General features: G+C 38.9%; 1 protein-coding gene across 1 annotated transcript; it reads left to right on the forward strand.

The window, feature by feature from the left end:
* The first annotated feature begins 3,242 nt into the window (after positions 1–3,242).
* palmdb (palmdelphin b) lies at positions 3,243–11,783 on the forward strand. The gene is made up of 4 exons (XM_026292846.1): positions 3,243–3,278; positions 7,141–9,493; positions 9,610–9,701; positions 11,262–11,783. Exons 1-4 carry the CDS (start codon positions 3,243–3,245, stop codon positions 11,343–11,345), a joined length of 2,565 nt encoding a protein of 854 aa, XP_026148631.1. The 3' UTR covers positions 11,346–11,783.
* Positions 11,784–15,429: the final 3,646 nt, after the last annotated feature.

Here is a 15,429-nt window from a genome sequence, read left to right on the forward strand (position 1 = left end):
ATGACAGTTCTGCCAATACAGTGTGGGTGTCTCTTATATACAGCTGTCATAAAGAGCCCATCATAACCTGACTTCATTAAGATACCAGTCCACCAAAGTGTTACCTTGTGGATAAAGCAGAAGTGTTTGTGTAGTTTCTTTACATCTCTGTTATTTGAAAACTGTTCTATGGATATTATTTCTACATGGGCTATGTAATTTTGAGTGTAGGAATAGCTTAGCTAAATTGTCGTTTCTGTAGAGTTTGGCTGGAATGAGCTTTAGTAGAACTACTGTACAGGACACGATATAAACAACTATGAAATAAGCTGATGGTATTTTATATTTTTTATAGTAGGCACAATGAAAATACATGTTGTCACTATAGCTTTTAACAAATGTTACTCAGGAAAAGGTATTAACAGGACTGTTTTTACACAATTGGTGCACTAGTGAAAATTTAGATCAGCAGTACAGACTCAGGGGCACTGAGTCAAAATAAACTACAGTACAGCATGAGTTGATGATAATGAACATGTCACCAAGTGCAGCAGTGTGACTCAGTGATGTGTTTTTAACACTTTTTTGGATACACTTGTTAGTAGATGTGTTATCGGCTGAAGTCTTTGTTTGACTCTTCAATGTAATTTGTTGACAATAAGGAAACTTAGAATATCACCAGAGTTATCTCTCAAATGAAAGAATTTAAGGCTAAACTTTACGAAGACAGTGGCAGTACCATATACCATATTCACATGTATGAATGAAATGTGTTTCCCTCAGAGCACAGTGTGATCTTCTGTTTCCACAAACAGTCATAGCTGCTTGCAAAAAGTTAATGCTACAGGTTGTCATGTCTATATCCTACATGTATACATAAATATAACTGTATTGTATGTGGTCACTCTAGTGTGTTAAACATCCAACACAACAAGCTGAATTAAAACATTTATATTTACCACTTTTCCTACATATCTTCATATCACATTTAACAGTCTGTCGATGAGGTGGTGAGGAGGAGGTGGAGGAGGTGACAGCTGAACAGTGCACTAAGTGTCAGGCCTGTTGATGGTTACCATGGCACTCAGTCTGTCGCATGCACGTGTCCTTGGAGATCTGTGTGTATGTGTGTGGTATTTAAACTTTCCCTGCAATTGAAGGGAGTCTGTGGCTGAAAAGAGATGGAGAAAACAATTCTTTTCATCTGTAAATAAGGGAAATAAACACCCGGCATTAAACATATCACGTTGAGTCGTCTTAAACCTGAGCAAGAATGAAGTTTACAGAATCAGTGCCACACTCTTATTAAAGGTACATGATCAAATTGGTTGTCTGATGAAGACTTCTGTGACGTGCTTTTGTATAAAGTCCACAACAGGCCACCTGCCTGGAGCAGGTGATCCAGAATGACTTGTTTTTTGCTGTTAGAACAAGGACAGTTGTGTATTTGGAGGAAAACGTCAATAAAGTCAAACATATTATCACTGACAGAGTAAATGAGGAGGTTTGTTGCCACTACGTGTCTGAACTAACTGCAGGTAAGAACAATGTTAATCTTTAATGTCGTTAGTCAGAAGTTTGTTTTTTGATGTTACATAAAACATTTACCTCAAAATTTCTACTAAACTGCAGCGTAACTTATTTTTTACCATTAAATGATAATTATGTCAATAATGCAGCATTTATTTGTTAGCATACACTAACACACAAATAAGTTTTTGTCCACTTTTCCTAACTATAGGTTGTAATAAGCTCATTCCACAAATAACCTATGAGGTTGCTTTTTTAAGGGAGGGTGGTCTCCTTGTATCAAGCCAGGCCAACTACATATTTAAGAGGTTGACAGTCTCCAGACTGAAGCCCATTTGCATCCTAAGGTAATACTTCATAAAAGACTATATACGTAAGAGTATTTAATCTGGTTTCACCAGATTACTGCACTCTACATATTCCCCTCTGGTCATGTTCATGCCCCTAATGGCTCCATGTCCCCCAAGGGGAGCCTGTCTCTTAATTTGGGAATACATGTTTAGTTTGCTAAAATTTTGGGGCTAAAGGGCAACACTGAGCCTAATGGAAGAAAAACCCATAGAAGCAAGTAGCTATGACTTAATATAATCTATGAATCATTAAATTTCTCAGTCTGATCTTAACCTTCTCTAAAGTAGAAGTAACCCAGACCTGTCAGGGCCCCTGCCCTGCTTGTTTTCTAACTATCCCTGCACTTCCTGCTTCTGACTGGCTGAACACACCTGATCCAGGTAATCAGCTGTGGATACACCAGGGAAAACAAGCAGGGCAGGGGTCCTTGAGGACCAGGGTTGGGAACCACTGATATAAAGCATGTACAGAAAGCTTTCTCTCTCTCCACAGGAGAAAAAAAGAGAAAAGATCAACTCCTGTAGGCTATAATATTCTCCTGTCTAATGTCTCCATTGACTGCCAAATGGCCAGCTCCTACATTAGTCATGGATTGTTTCACTTTGAAAAGTTTTCTGTGGCATAGCACTAACTTAATGTTCCTCTTTATTTCTGACCGTACAGGCCTGTTGTGGTGACATGTCATTGGCAGCTGTAGCATTATTAGTATTTTGTCATTGTTCTGGGTCATCTAACATGGCTTCTGCTTCTCTGCTAATGCTATTTTTTATGCTTGATTAGGAAGATCTACAATATTTTCCTGGCAATGAGGCTCTTATTTTCCCCTCTCTGTCATTCCAGCTGTGAAGTCAGTCTGTATTGTTTTTTCTTGCTGGCATTGTTCATACAATAAGACAATTATATTGATGTGGGTGATTCATGCATTGTCACTAAAGCCAGGTACTGGCAGTATCTGGTGTCAATATTAAAATGTAACCTCATGAATAAACTAAAAAAATTAAGGGAAGTTAATTATCACAATATAACACCAAGTTCAATTTCTGGGATATCAATCTGTCCATTTAGAAAGCACAAGTGATTCTGAATTTCCTGAGTTTGACCTGCTTTAGTACAAATGAAAGTGAAAACAGGTCCAATGGAGAGGCAAAAGCAAGACAACCCCCGAAAAGGGAATGGCTTTTCATGTGGTGGCCACAGACATATACTCTCTACTTATCCTTCCTGCCTGACTCTTCTCAGGTTTGTGTTTGCTGGTGTCCTTTTCATTACTGGTAGCATGAGGCTTTACCTGCAGCTCAATCAGGTTGCACAGGTAGTCCATGAACATCTATACATGGAGTTGCAGGAAGGTTTGCTATGTTTCCCAGGACTGTCTCAAGAGCATGGAGGAGATACCAGGAGACTGGCTGTTACACAAGGTGAGCTGGACAGGGGTATAGAGGGACAAGAACCCAGAGCAGGACCACTATCTACTCCTCTGTGCAAGGAGGAACAGGAACCCAACAAAATGACCTCCAGCAGCTACTGGTGTGCATGATTCTGACTAAATTGTCAGAAACAGGCTCCATGAGGGTGGCATGAGGGCTGGTATCCTATAGGATCACCTGTGCTCACAGCCCAACACCATGCAGCTCGATTGACGTTCACCAAAGAACAGCAATACTGGCAGGTCCACTACTGGTCCCCATGTTCTCTTCACAGATGAGACCAGGTTCACACTGAGCATGTGACAGTTATGGAAGAGTCTGGAGGTACTGTGAACCCTTTGTTGCTGTCAGACATGACTGGTTTGGTGGTGGGTCAGTGATGGTCTGGGGAGACATATCCTTGGAGGGTCACACAGACCTCCATGTCATAGCCAATAGTACCCTGACTGCTTTGGGGTACTGGGATAATTGTAATTATCTGTACTGTACTGAGTAATTGTCAGACCTAACACTGGTGAAGTGGGCCCTGGGTTTCTCCTGGTGCAGGACAATGTCCGGCCTCATGTGGCCAGAGTGTGAAGGCAGTTCCTGGATGATGAAGGCATGTATGGTCTTGATTGGCCCACATTCCCCTGGCCTACATCCACGTGACTATGGGACCACCATAGACTGTCCAGGAGCTCACCCACTAGGACACCATCTGCCGACTCATTAGGAGCATCTCCAGACGTTGTTGGGAGTGAATACAGGGACAAAGACCAATTCTATGAGTTGCTCTGATAAAACTGATGCAGATTGGATTAGTCTGTGATTTAAATTTTTCCCTCTGATTTAAAATGCACATTAGTCAAGATTTTCAACTTGAGTAATTCGATCATCAAGATATAATGTGTGATTTAAGTGTTCCTCTAATTTTTTTGAGAAGAATAGTTTTGATTTGAAAAGAGACCACAGGCCCTGGTGAGCTGCTGACCAGACACATGGCTGACGGCAGGTGCAATACGATGTCGTGTTAACAGGAGCCAGGCATGGTGGGACAGTGGCAGAGTCACAAATTTCCAACACCTAATTTTTGTGATATAAGAATATTTAGTATTTATCACAAGTTGGTTTTCTTTGCTGAGTTTTCCTTATTTTCTTGGCTTAAATGTCCAACATTGTAGTATCCACTCATAGTGATTACACAGTCATATCAAACTTTTGTTATGGTTTATTGTATGTTTAGGCACAGTTAGCACTTGGTTATGAGACTGGTGATCAACCACAGACAACGATGTTGCAATTTTGTGCTTTGTACAGCTACTACCCACTCTAACCACTTTCATGTGTCCCTGCTGCAACATAAATGTAATATTCTTCAAAAAAAATGTCAGCAATCATTATAGGAAAACAGTTTAGTAGCACAGAATGCAATTTCCACAAAACACCGTACATCTGCCATGTTTAATTATGATACTGTAAAGTGACCTTGTTCTGCAAATTTCTAAATATATATAGTAATTGTTAAGGTCTGAATAAATAGAAAGCATCAGCCACAACTGCAAATGCCCCAGTTGTTTTAAAAGGCCAAAGACAAACAAGAATATTTTTAAAAATACAATAAATTTGCACATTAATAAAATGCCCTTCCAGGTTACCAGCATTGTGTAGAGTTTAGTATTTGTAGTTGATGAGCCTGCAAAATGATTTGTATCATCTGGTCTACTTTAGCTACAGTATCTTAATGGCCGACAAAGCAACAGCTGTGATGTGGAACTCCTGTGCGTTGTTCCTCTGGGGGGGGGGGGTTAAGATTTTCAAATTTCATATGACCTTTCTTGAGCAAGCAAATCTGAACGAGACTTTTCAGCACAGGTTTCTACAGAGAAGGAAGAAGTGAAAAGGGGACATTATTATTTGTCTACAGACAGTGGAGAGCCTTATTTTTGTCCAAATATGACTAAAAAGTCAATTTTGCATAACATGTCCTCCTTAACCTTTTTAAATGAATGTACTCGTCTGTGGAGTTAGTGCTGCTCCTGATTGATTACAGTCAAAATTCCATTGTAATCTTGGCTCATGACTTTCTTGAATATGTTTATCATGATTGTGTTGATTGCATAAATCATCAAGTCATGGTGTGACTTTCAAGTTCACTGCTTGGGGAAGAAAAGTTTCTAAAGACAAATAACCAAAGTCTCATGTTCACTGTGTTAGACTACTAATTTATCTAGAAAGCCTAGCGTTTCTTTTGAAGATAAACAACTAATCACACCAAAAGAAGGAAAACATTCTTCACGCTTAAGCACAGCAAGATGCCAAGAGACATTAAAATCCTCTAAGTCAAGCAGGCTCAATGCCTCAATGCAATTTAGTCAAGCCAGGTTACTCTACTTCCTCTCACAGTTCAAATACATGCAGGCCGGGTTGACTGGTGACTTGTCCATATGTGTGAATGAGAGTGTCAGTTAACAGGACTGACACCTGAAGAAACTTTTTAAGAAAATATCAGTTAATCATCATGTTTTCTAAAACAATATTTGCTAATGTTTGTGTTTGTTAATTAATTTGGTTTCTTTTTATTTTCTTATTTAATGAATTGTATTTATCCAGAATTTCATTTCAGAAATTAAAATCTGCCACTTTGTTTTTCCTCTATTGCCTCCATGAGGGTTCATTGTGAGGTGTATCCACCCACATCCAAAGAAATGAATAAAACAGCTGTAACACAAACATTGCAAGGAAAACAAACACCTTTTGCAAGATGAGGAACACTGTCTGTGGAGGCTGCAATGTTATTGGAACTGTGACACATATTTTTGAGTTGTGAGATACTGTGAGATACGATACTCACTTAGGTTTAAACACACTATTGCACTTTGTAATAGCAACTAATAGCACCTGCAAATGCCCAAATTTCAACTCAACCAAAGATGTGCTCGGGGGAAATGCCTAGGGACTTTACATCGTATGTCTAGAACTACCCACATGGTGACATGTGAAAAGAGAGTGGAATTCTGGGAGTGTATATTGAAATTAAAAACAAATCAATTATTAAAAGTCAATGATCGAATGTATTCAGAGAGAGTTCTCACAGTGACAAGTAATAGTAACTAATGTTGGTGACAGTGTGTGTGCAAATGTGAAAGCAAGGATTGTGGGGCACAGCTAATCATCTTGCAGGGACACTTGAGCAGTGTGTAGGAGGTAAACCCAGTCCTACAGTCTTACATAAGAACAGATATAATGCCATCTAATGCATATGCTTTTGATAAGATTCCTCTCTTTCTGCACCAATCCCACTTAAGGAAACACTCAACATAGCAACAGCAAGCACACAGCAAGAGAGTGTTCCTTTGTCAGAATATTTAAATGTCACCACTGGACAACTTTAGTGTGTTTACTGCCATTTCAAAACTGTTTCTGGAAAATTTGCCAAAGTCACATTGCTGTGATCACGGTCATGATGACATCCTATGTCATGTGTTATTAAACCAATCCCATGTTCTTTTCTGTACAGTAGATAATGACAATGATGATGACTGTGATAGGTTCTTCATTGGCAAAAATTATTGTTCTAATCCATCAAGATAGACTGATTCCTCTAGTGTTCTAGATTACAAAGACTAGATTACTGAACAAATCTTCAAATAATATGGCTTCTGTCTCTTCCCGCAATAGTTTGGCTATTTATATATGGGCTACTCATACAGAACAGACTTGGCATTAGGTAGGTTCAATAGGGACATTTGAGGAAGATAAGCTTAAAGATACTGCTAGAGTGAAGTAGCAGTACTTCACCATCTCATCTATGCATTTGGAAAAAGTACACCCATAAAAAAATCTCTTTTTTCCTTGTCTTCTCTTTTCTCAGAAAGCTACCTTGGTGGACCGAGAGGCTGATGGAAAAGAACTGAACAAAAGCTGCAGTAAAACTGAGAATCACATCTCCTACTCTGTCACCATGGAAACCACTGAACAATCAGAGCTGCTGATGGACTGTGAAGTGGAGGTCACTGAGGCTGATTCACCTGAGCAGAGGAAGGATTTCAGTGCAGATGGTGAGCAAGTTTGTTTAGAGACAGACTCATCCAATTTCCCAGGGGAAAAGGTGATGCTTGGCACGTTATTGACCGACTTGCCAACTGGAACAATTGAGACTGACCAGCCTGACTGCTCTGGAACCAGTGATTGCACTGAAATTCTTTGCCAGGACCAAAAGGAAGTATTGATATTAGAACCATCACACAAAGAACTCAACAGGAATGAGTCAATCACTTCATCCGTTTCTGATACACTGTCCAGTCCGGAGAGTGTTTATGAGAATGAGACCAATCTTAAGAGGCAGGACACATCGGGTCACAATCCTGAGCCACAACAGGTCCTTGAATCAGAGAAATACCCTGAGCCAGAACAAGAAACTGAACCAGAGCAATATACTGAGAAAGAACAAGACCCTGAACCACAGCAATATCCTGAGCAAGATCAAGACCCTGCACCAGGGCAATATCCTGAGGAAAAACAAGACCCTGAGACAGAAACAGACCCTGAGCTTGAACCTGAGCAATACTCTGAGCCAGAACAAGAGCCTGAAACACAGCAATATCCTGAGCCCCACAACAACCTTGAGCCAGGGCTATACCTTGAGCCAGAGCAAGACAGTGAACTAGAACTGTACCATGATCCAGAGTTTGAGGCTGAGGATAATCAGCTTAATCCTGAAGATGACAGCTATAAAGACCTGGCAACTGAGGAAGACCCAGACGCCCATGAAATCCTATTTGAGCCACATATTACAGAGGAGACATTGTTGGGTGAGTGTATTAGAGAAGAGGTAATGTCAAATGCATCCAGTGAATCCTGCCATGACCTTGACCCTGATGAAATGGAAGAATGCCTGAGAGTTGAAATTGCAGCAGCTTCCTCAGATAGTGACACTGATGAAAAATGGAGAACAATATTCTCCTCTTCTATAAATAAAGAAGATGATGATTCGTATTTGGACAGTCTTCAGCTGAGTGCCCAGGAGCTCTTTGTACAGAAAGTTGAGGTCACAGACTTTGAAGAACAAGAGAATGACTTTCAAGAGGTCAGCTTTGAGGTTCCTCAAGTGGATGAACTGCTGGAACAGCCCGAGGATATTATTTACTTTCCTAGTCCTCCACAAGAGGTTACATATAACCCTATAGGTCATCAAGGTTTGTCCAAAATCTCTGAAGATGATAGTGAAAATGGCAAAGATGCCAGTCATAACCACAGCACCCACCAACAGCACGTCAATGCAAATTCAAACAAGAGGTTACCTAAAGACTTCTGTGTGATTCAGGAGACCAAGAGCGAAAACGTTAGCACTGAACATGTGGACTTTCAGCTGGCTCGTAAACAGTGGCGGGAAATGGAAGAGCAAACTAAGAACAAGGTTGTCTTACCTACAACCAAGCAATCCAGCTTCCACAGCAGCCACAGCTTCATGTACACACCAGTTCGCAACATTGACAGAACTCAGAAGAAAGCACATGATCTGGAGAATCTGAATCTGGTTGGGGATGTTTTTCACACACAATTCAGCCCTTGCTCTGAGGATTCTGGTCTTGATGATTCCAGTTACAGATCTACTTGTGAAGACCCAGAAACACCCATTGAAAGAGAGATTCGTATATCGATGGAGAGGGAGGAAAACTTCAGGAAAGAGAGAGGCCTCTCCAGGATGGGCAAATCAACAGACTGTGCTCCATCCCGAAGTATGCCCAGATCTATAAGCACTCCGCTGACACCATCTTTCATCATCACCTCCTCACCCACTAAGGAGCCACTGAAACATGAAGTATCAGCAAACAATGTTATCATACTTGACCCCAGCAATGATTTCACCTCCAATCCCAAACATGGCATAGACAACATACCAGCTCAGTCCAGTGAGTGGTGTTCTGAGGACAACAGCTCCAACCTCATTATCCTTGAGACATCAAATCTGATTATTCGCAGTGCCTCAGAGTTCTCTCTCAACAAAGCCTGTGAGCAGCCTCAGGAAAAAATGTTCCTTAACAACCCCTTTTTTAAGCTGCGCTCAAGAAGCTCAATATCACTGGTGGATGAAGAGATTAAGATGGTGAAGCAGAGGGAAGAGGAGCTGAGGAAAGAGAGGGCAAACCTATATGGCAAAGACAGGTTTAATACCGAAAGGACGTTATCAAATCACATGGAAACTTTGGCATTTGACAATTCAGGTATGTCTACTGACCATAGAACAATACATAATTTACAGCGTATACTCACATCTTTCTACATTTACCTCTGTATGTGTGTGTATATGTAAGCTAATGTTGATCGTTGGTCTTTTTAGTTGATGTACCAGTGAAGTGTAAGTCCTCTCCATCATCACCAATGAAAACAACCTACAAGATGGATCGTTCAGCTTTATCCTGTGATCACAGAGTAAGCTCTACTTCAAACTTTTTATTAAAATTCTCATTTTCTAATCACATATGTGCTTTTTGTTTTATGTCATAGCTAAAAGTAGTTGCATTATATGTATATGTGTAGCCTATCTATCAACTGTACATTGTCTTAATTAAAAAAACACACTGGTTTGAGTGTAGTATTCATGTAAAATATTAATTTTGGACCCAAAAGCAAAGAGCAAAAAGGACATAGTGGAGAACAATGGGTCTTTACTAGTAATGACAGGACTAAGACAAAACCAGCTATGGAGGTGATGCAGAATATACAGAAACTAGACACCAAACAAAGTGAACATTGGCTATGATACTTTGTGGTTATCAGTGGGTGTGTTAGTTAAATCAATCATTTTAGAGCTAATATGGGAAACCAACAGAAAAGGTAAAATCACAAAGGCCAAACCATATTTTTAATAGTTTCCTGAATTTTCATGAAACCAGTCAAAAGGAAGTCATGTCCACCACCATCTGATGGATGCCAGGAACAATTATTGCACATGCATGGAAGTCTTACTATGAGGAAGCAGGTGCCTATTCCCTCCACTGGATCAGTGATGATATTAATAGTTATTGTAATGGTCTCATATGGCTCTTTTCCACACTTTTTCCATTCACACTCACTAAAACACTGATGCCGGTGCTGCAATGCAAGAAGCTGTCCTGATCATCGGGCAGCTGCAAACACGATTGTTCACACACTCATACAGCAATGGAATAATTTGGGGTTTAGTGTCTCATGAAAGAACACTTCAACATGTGGACCAGAGAATCCGGCAATCAAACTACTGACACTTCAGTCAGTGGATCACCTGCTGCGTCTCTTGAGCCACAACCTACAGAACATTAATAATAACCAGCACCTCTCTTGCGCTGGTTGCTGGGTCCTTAGTTGTCCAGATTGTTCTGTCAAGTCTAGTGTTTAGTTAAAACATTAGGTCTAAAATGCAAAGACAGCAAGAGAGTTTTTCCAAATGTGCCTTTTCACACATGTAGTGCCCAATAGGAGATTTTCTGATTCAAATGTGAGGGTTGGCACATAAGCACAGTGACCACTATCACAAACTGAAGAGAAACTAAACACAAAACACAGACTAGGATAGCCTGATGTTATTGGTAGGTATGACTGTGAACAAACACTAAGGTGATCAAACTAAACAGGGCTACTACTCAGGTAGGTTACACTGATGATTTCACTGATGCCGATCTGGCAACTGATGGAGGTGAGCTGCTGGCTTTAATGCAGAATCACTTGGTAAGACTAATGGGAAACAAGTGAGAGTACTCAGAGTAGCTATTGAGTATGGTACAGCTGGAAACGGGTCAGACAGAGAATGGGAAACGCAACAAAGTAAAAGTCTGAACCAGGAAGTTGCCAACAACCATCAGAATCAGAAACATCTTAATTGCCAAGTATGTTGGACACACAAGGAACTTGACTCTGGTACAGTGGGTCTCAGTGTGTGATAAGTCATCACGACATTCTCTGTATTTTGACTTGTCTTATCTGAAGAGGTAAACAATCGGTTGTCTTTCTCAGTTTCCAGAGGTCTACACAGGAGGAAGACATAAGAGTGCCATGGCTCTGCGCTGGGAGGCGGGCGAGTTTACAAAAAATGACTGAAGAGGAACAAGTCAACTCTAACCCTAACCTAAAGTCCTTCAAGTTAAATATAGTGTTGCAACTGTTTGTTTTATGTTCTGAAAAATCTTAAATGTTCCGCTTCTATGATGCTTCAGGCAAAAATAGCAAGACAGTAAGAATGTTCATGGTAAAATCAATGTGGTCAATGTCCAAAGAGAAGATACACACCAAGTATAAAACCATGGACATGGACAACATTTGATTCTGGCCAGATTATTTTCAGATACTTCCCCAGGTCTGACATACCTGAATCCATACTCAGCTGAGAGTTTATTGTTTTTACTTCTTACAAGGCTTCTACTTGTTGAAGTATTAATGTTTATTACATAATTGGCAAAGACTGAGAGGATACCATTTCATTTGAAATCAAATAATGAATGAAAGAAAACCTAAAACTAATATTTTGAACTGTGACAAGTGGCCACTCATGGTGTAAATGGGATATTCCTTTGTAAGCGCAGGTATAAAAAAATGCCTTCTGCAGAGGAAACCCCGGCTTATCAGTTTGTGTCATGCAATAATATTTGACAACTGAATGTCTACTTTTAGATTATCCCTTCACTGTTGAAAAATGGTTTCAGTTATCCAATCCAGAACCACAGAAGCTGAAAAGATTGGAAGAAAAACACCTTTAAAAGGTACTCTGATTCCTGATTTGGTGTTTATTACAAACCAAAAGAATAGGTTTGTGATTTTTCAAGTTAGTCTTAAAAAATATTGATGTACCCATATGTGTGACTATACTGTAGGTCTTAGTTGCTTTTACTGTTCCTATTTTCCATGCTGACGCTGAAGGGTTTCATGTGGGGTTTCACTACAAATGAGGGCCAAAATAAACCGCCCTTGTGCTGTGCAAAAATGGTCACCCAAGGCTCACGTGAAGCTGTAAAGCCCACAGAGGCAATTTGAGTCAATATATTATATGGCTACAATCTATTTTAGATAAATTTCCCACTTTTTGTTCCACAGAAAGACCTCTTCAGGGCCAGTATGGACAAAAAAACTGCTTTCACTTACATGTGACATGTGATTGTTGCATTAAGATCAACTTGAAAAAATCTGTACCTAGACTTTATATAAAAGAAAATAATTAGCTCACAGTAAACCAATATTTGCTTTACAGCTTTTGCTTAGTTGCCTGAATGTTACACAACTGCGTTATAGAGTCCACTCTTTACTAAACCCTTTCTTGACATTATAAATGTATATCAGATTTGAAAAAAAAAATATTTTGATGTTATTCTATGTCTTGATGAAGCAAATGCTACATTCCAGTGTATGTATTAATTGTATTTTCATAATTGCATTAGCTGCACATGATATTTCAGGGTGAGCTCAATGGACATCATAGCACAATATACAAAGTATATTCATACTCTCACTGGATAAATACAGTTCAAGATATTTGAACATGAATTTAGTGAGAATAAATCTAATTGTACAGTTCCATGACTATGAATGATACGTCAAGACATAAATCCGTTTGAGTTCTCTGCCTAAATTAGCACTAAAGAAAGATTATTCTCTATGACAGAAAAGGACAATCCAGGAATGCAGGCATTTATGCTGTCACAGCAATCACAACCAGAGGACCAATGGTATTCATTATACAATAGCACTATAAATGAATGTTGACCTTTAGATCTATGTTAAAATGTATTTATATAGATCTATTGTAAATGATTAATCAAATTCTGAGTTAAACTTCCAACATTCACTAACTCTTGAAATTTTTATATAACAGGATATTTGTCAGCCAGTGATATTTTTAAAGCACAAACAAAACATTTTCAAAAGGTACCGTATTTTACGGACTATAAGTCGCACTTTTTTTTTTACTACCCTGGTATGTAGTGTGACTTGTATAGCAACCTAACTTTTATGTGTATATACAGTAATTTTGTAGAGTAGTCACTAGTGTTGGATGGCGCTCTTGACTCAACTGCAGATAATAGAGCTGAAAATGTAAAAATGCTTATGTTCATGTTAAACTCTAACTCCTAGTGTAACAAAAGTGAAAATGCCTTCCAAAACAAAGAGCTATACTGCAGACTTCACTGTGCAGGTAATAAATCCTGCAGATGAAACAGAGTTTGGAGTGAGTGTCAGCATTCAGACAACCTGAGAGAGGAGGAGGAGACATGCTGCTTCATCTATCCCCCCAAAGCTGGAACTGTTTAAAGTTACTTGAGAAAATGAATGAATTCTGTAATGCACTTCTGCTTGTTGTGCCTAGCCGACATTCTTCATAGGCTAATTAAGACTATAATTAGTACAATTAGAAATGTGACTTATACTTCGAAGCAACTACTAAACTACTAGTTTAACAAGTGCTAAAAGTGGCTTATAATCCGGTGTGACTTAGTCCGGAAAATACGGTATAACCTTTGGTATCTGCTGATTGTAAGAAAGAAATGCTTGTCATTATTTACAAAGGCAGCTTATACAAAAGCAGGTTATATGAGCTTGATACACTCTTGACTTAAGATTTAACTGACCATACACAGCAATGTTTTACATTTCATGTTTGTATGCTTCATTGTTAAAGTGTAACTTACAAATCTCAAGAATTGCTTGCTGATGTTTAAACATTCTGTGAAAAGCCCCTGCAATGGCTGCTTGGGGCTTACTGGACTCTTTATGACTAAATATGAAGTGGCTTTCACTTTGTACTGAAGAGATTAGTGCAACAATAAAAGATGTATGTGAATAATGTCTCAAGCCTTATTTGTCAGGTTTGCTCCCCTCTTTCAACATTATTTGTCTGCAAAGATGACTGTTTAGCTTAAGGGTGACACTAAAGAAAAGCTGCTATCCAAACTGTCCAAAATGTAAATAGCTTATCTTCTGTGGAGTACAAGTGTGCTTAGTAAAACATTTCACTAGAATCTGGCTCATGTTTGGATATTACTTTTGTATAAAAGTGAAATGGTCTGATGTCTGCTAGGTCATAAGGTTTTTAAAAACATTATGATTTCTCATGGATCATCTGGGAATGTGAACATCCAAATTTAATTCTAAATTAATTCTAGGATAGTCTAGTCATTATATGTTTATATAAAATGAAAGGTCAAAAGGTTCAAACCAGTTGGATTATGCTACTGCTTAGTAAAGCTCTCTTATTTAACATTTATGTGTCCAGTCACGTCCATTCAAAGATTCCTGAAAAAAACAATGGTCAGAATAATAGCCCACAAATAGAACAGACCAAGTTCAGAGACTTATTTTATCTTAATCTATTTAAATTAGTGCTCAATTTATGTACATGTGAAACTAGATGAAGAATTAGTACATCACTGCACAATTCAATATTCAATTGAAACATATGCCTGTGTGTAGACAAACTGGACAGAATAGAATAGACAGACAGATAGAATTAACTACAAGACATTCCCATAAATGATAATAGCTTTTATAGATGCAACCAGCCAACACCTCAGTAACTGTTAAACACTACTAACACACCATCTTTGGAAAACTTAAAATGCATTGAGTAATGTTCCATCACTTCATGGCTTCTACATTAACTTATATTAATTTACAGACAACTTTAACAATACTACTTGTCTAACACTAACCCTTACCCTAACCTTAAACCAAATCATCACTTCCAATCACATCCAGTGATTAACATTTGAGGACATTTTTATCCCTAAAAGAAAACTGAATCTGCAACTGTATGAACACATTCATGTCTCCACAACATGGCTAATACCACCCCACATCATCATTTTTAATTTCAGTCATAATGCAATGGAACATAGCAAATGATTATCTGGTAGCAGCAACAGCACTCACTGGTAATTAAAAGAAATTATGAATTGCAGCTGTTTACTCCAAGCATTAAGAACTAATCCCAACTAACAGGAAAGAAAAGTAAAAGTATATAATGAAGAGTGCACCAGCATTAGATGCACATAGTTGGGGGTGTTTTTTTGCACTAGGGAGTACTACTGGCTGCTCAAGGTGGGTACAGGGTCTTATCATCATCATGTGTTATTGCTTATTGCCTACTGACTTTTAACAACATTAGTGCATTACAGTCAAATCATTATTATCACCA

Source organism: Mastacembelus armatus, chromosome 20 (assembly GCF_900324485.2).
Source record: "Mastacembelus armatus chromosome 20, fMasArm1.2, whole genome shotgun sequence".
Lineage (NCBI taxonomy): Eukaryota > Metazoa > Chordata > Actinopteri > Synbranchiformes > Mastacembelidae > Mastacembelus > Mastacembelus armatus.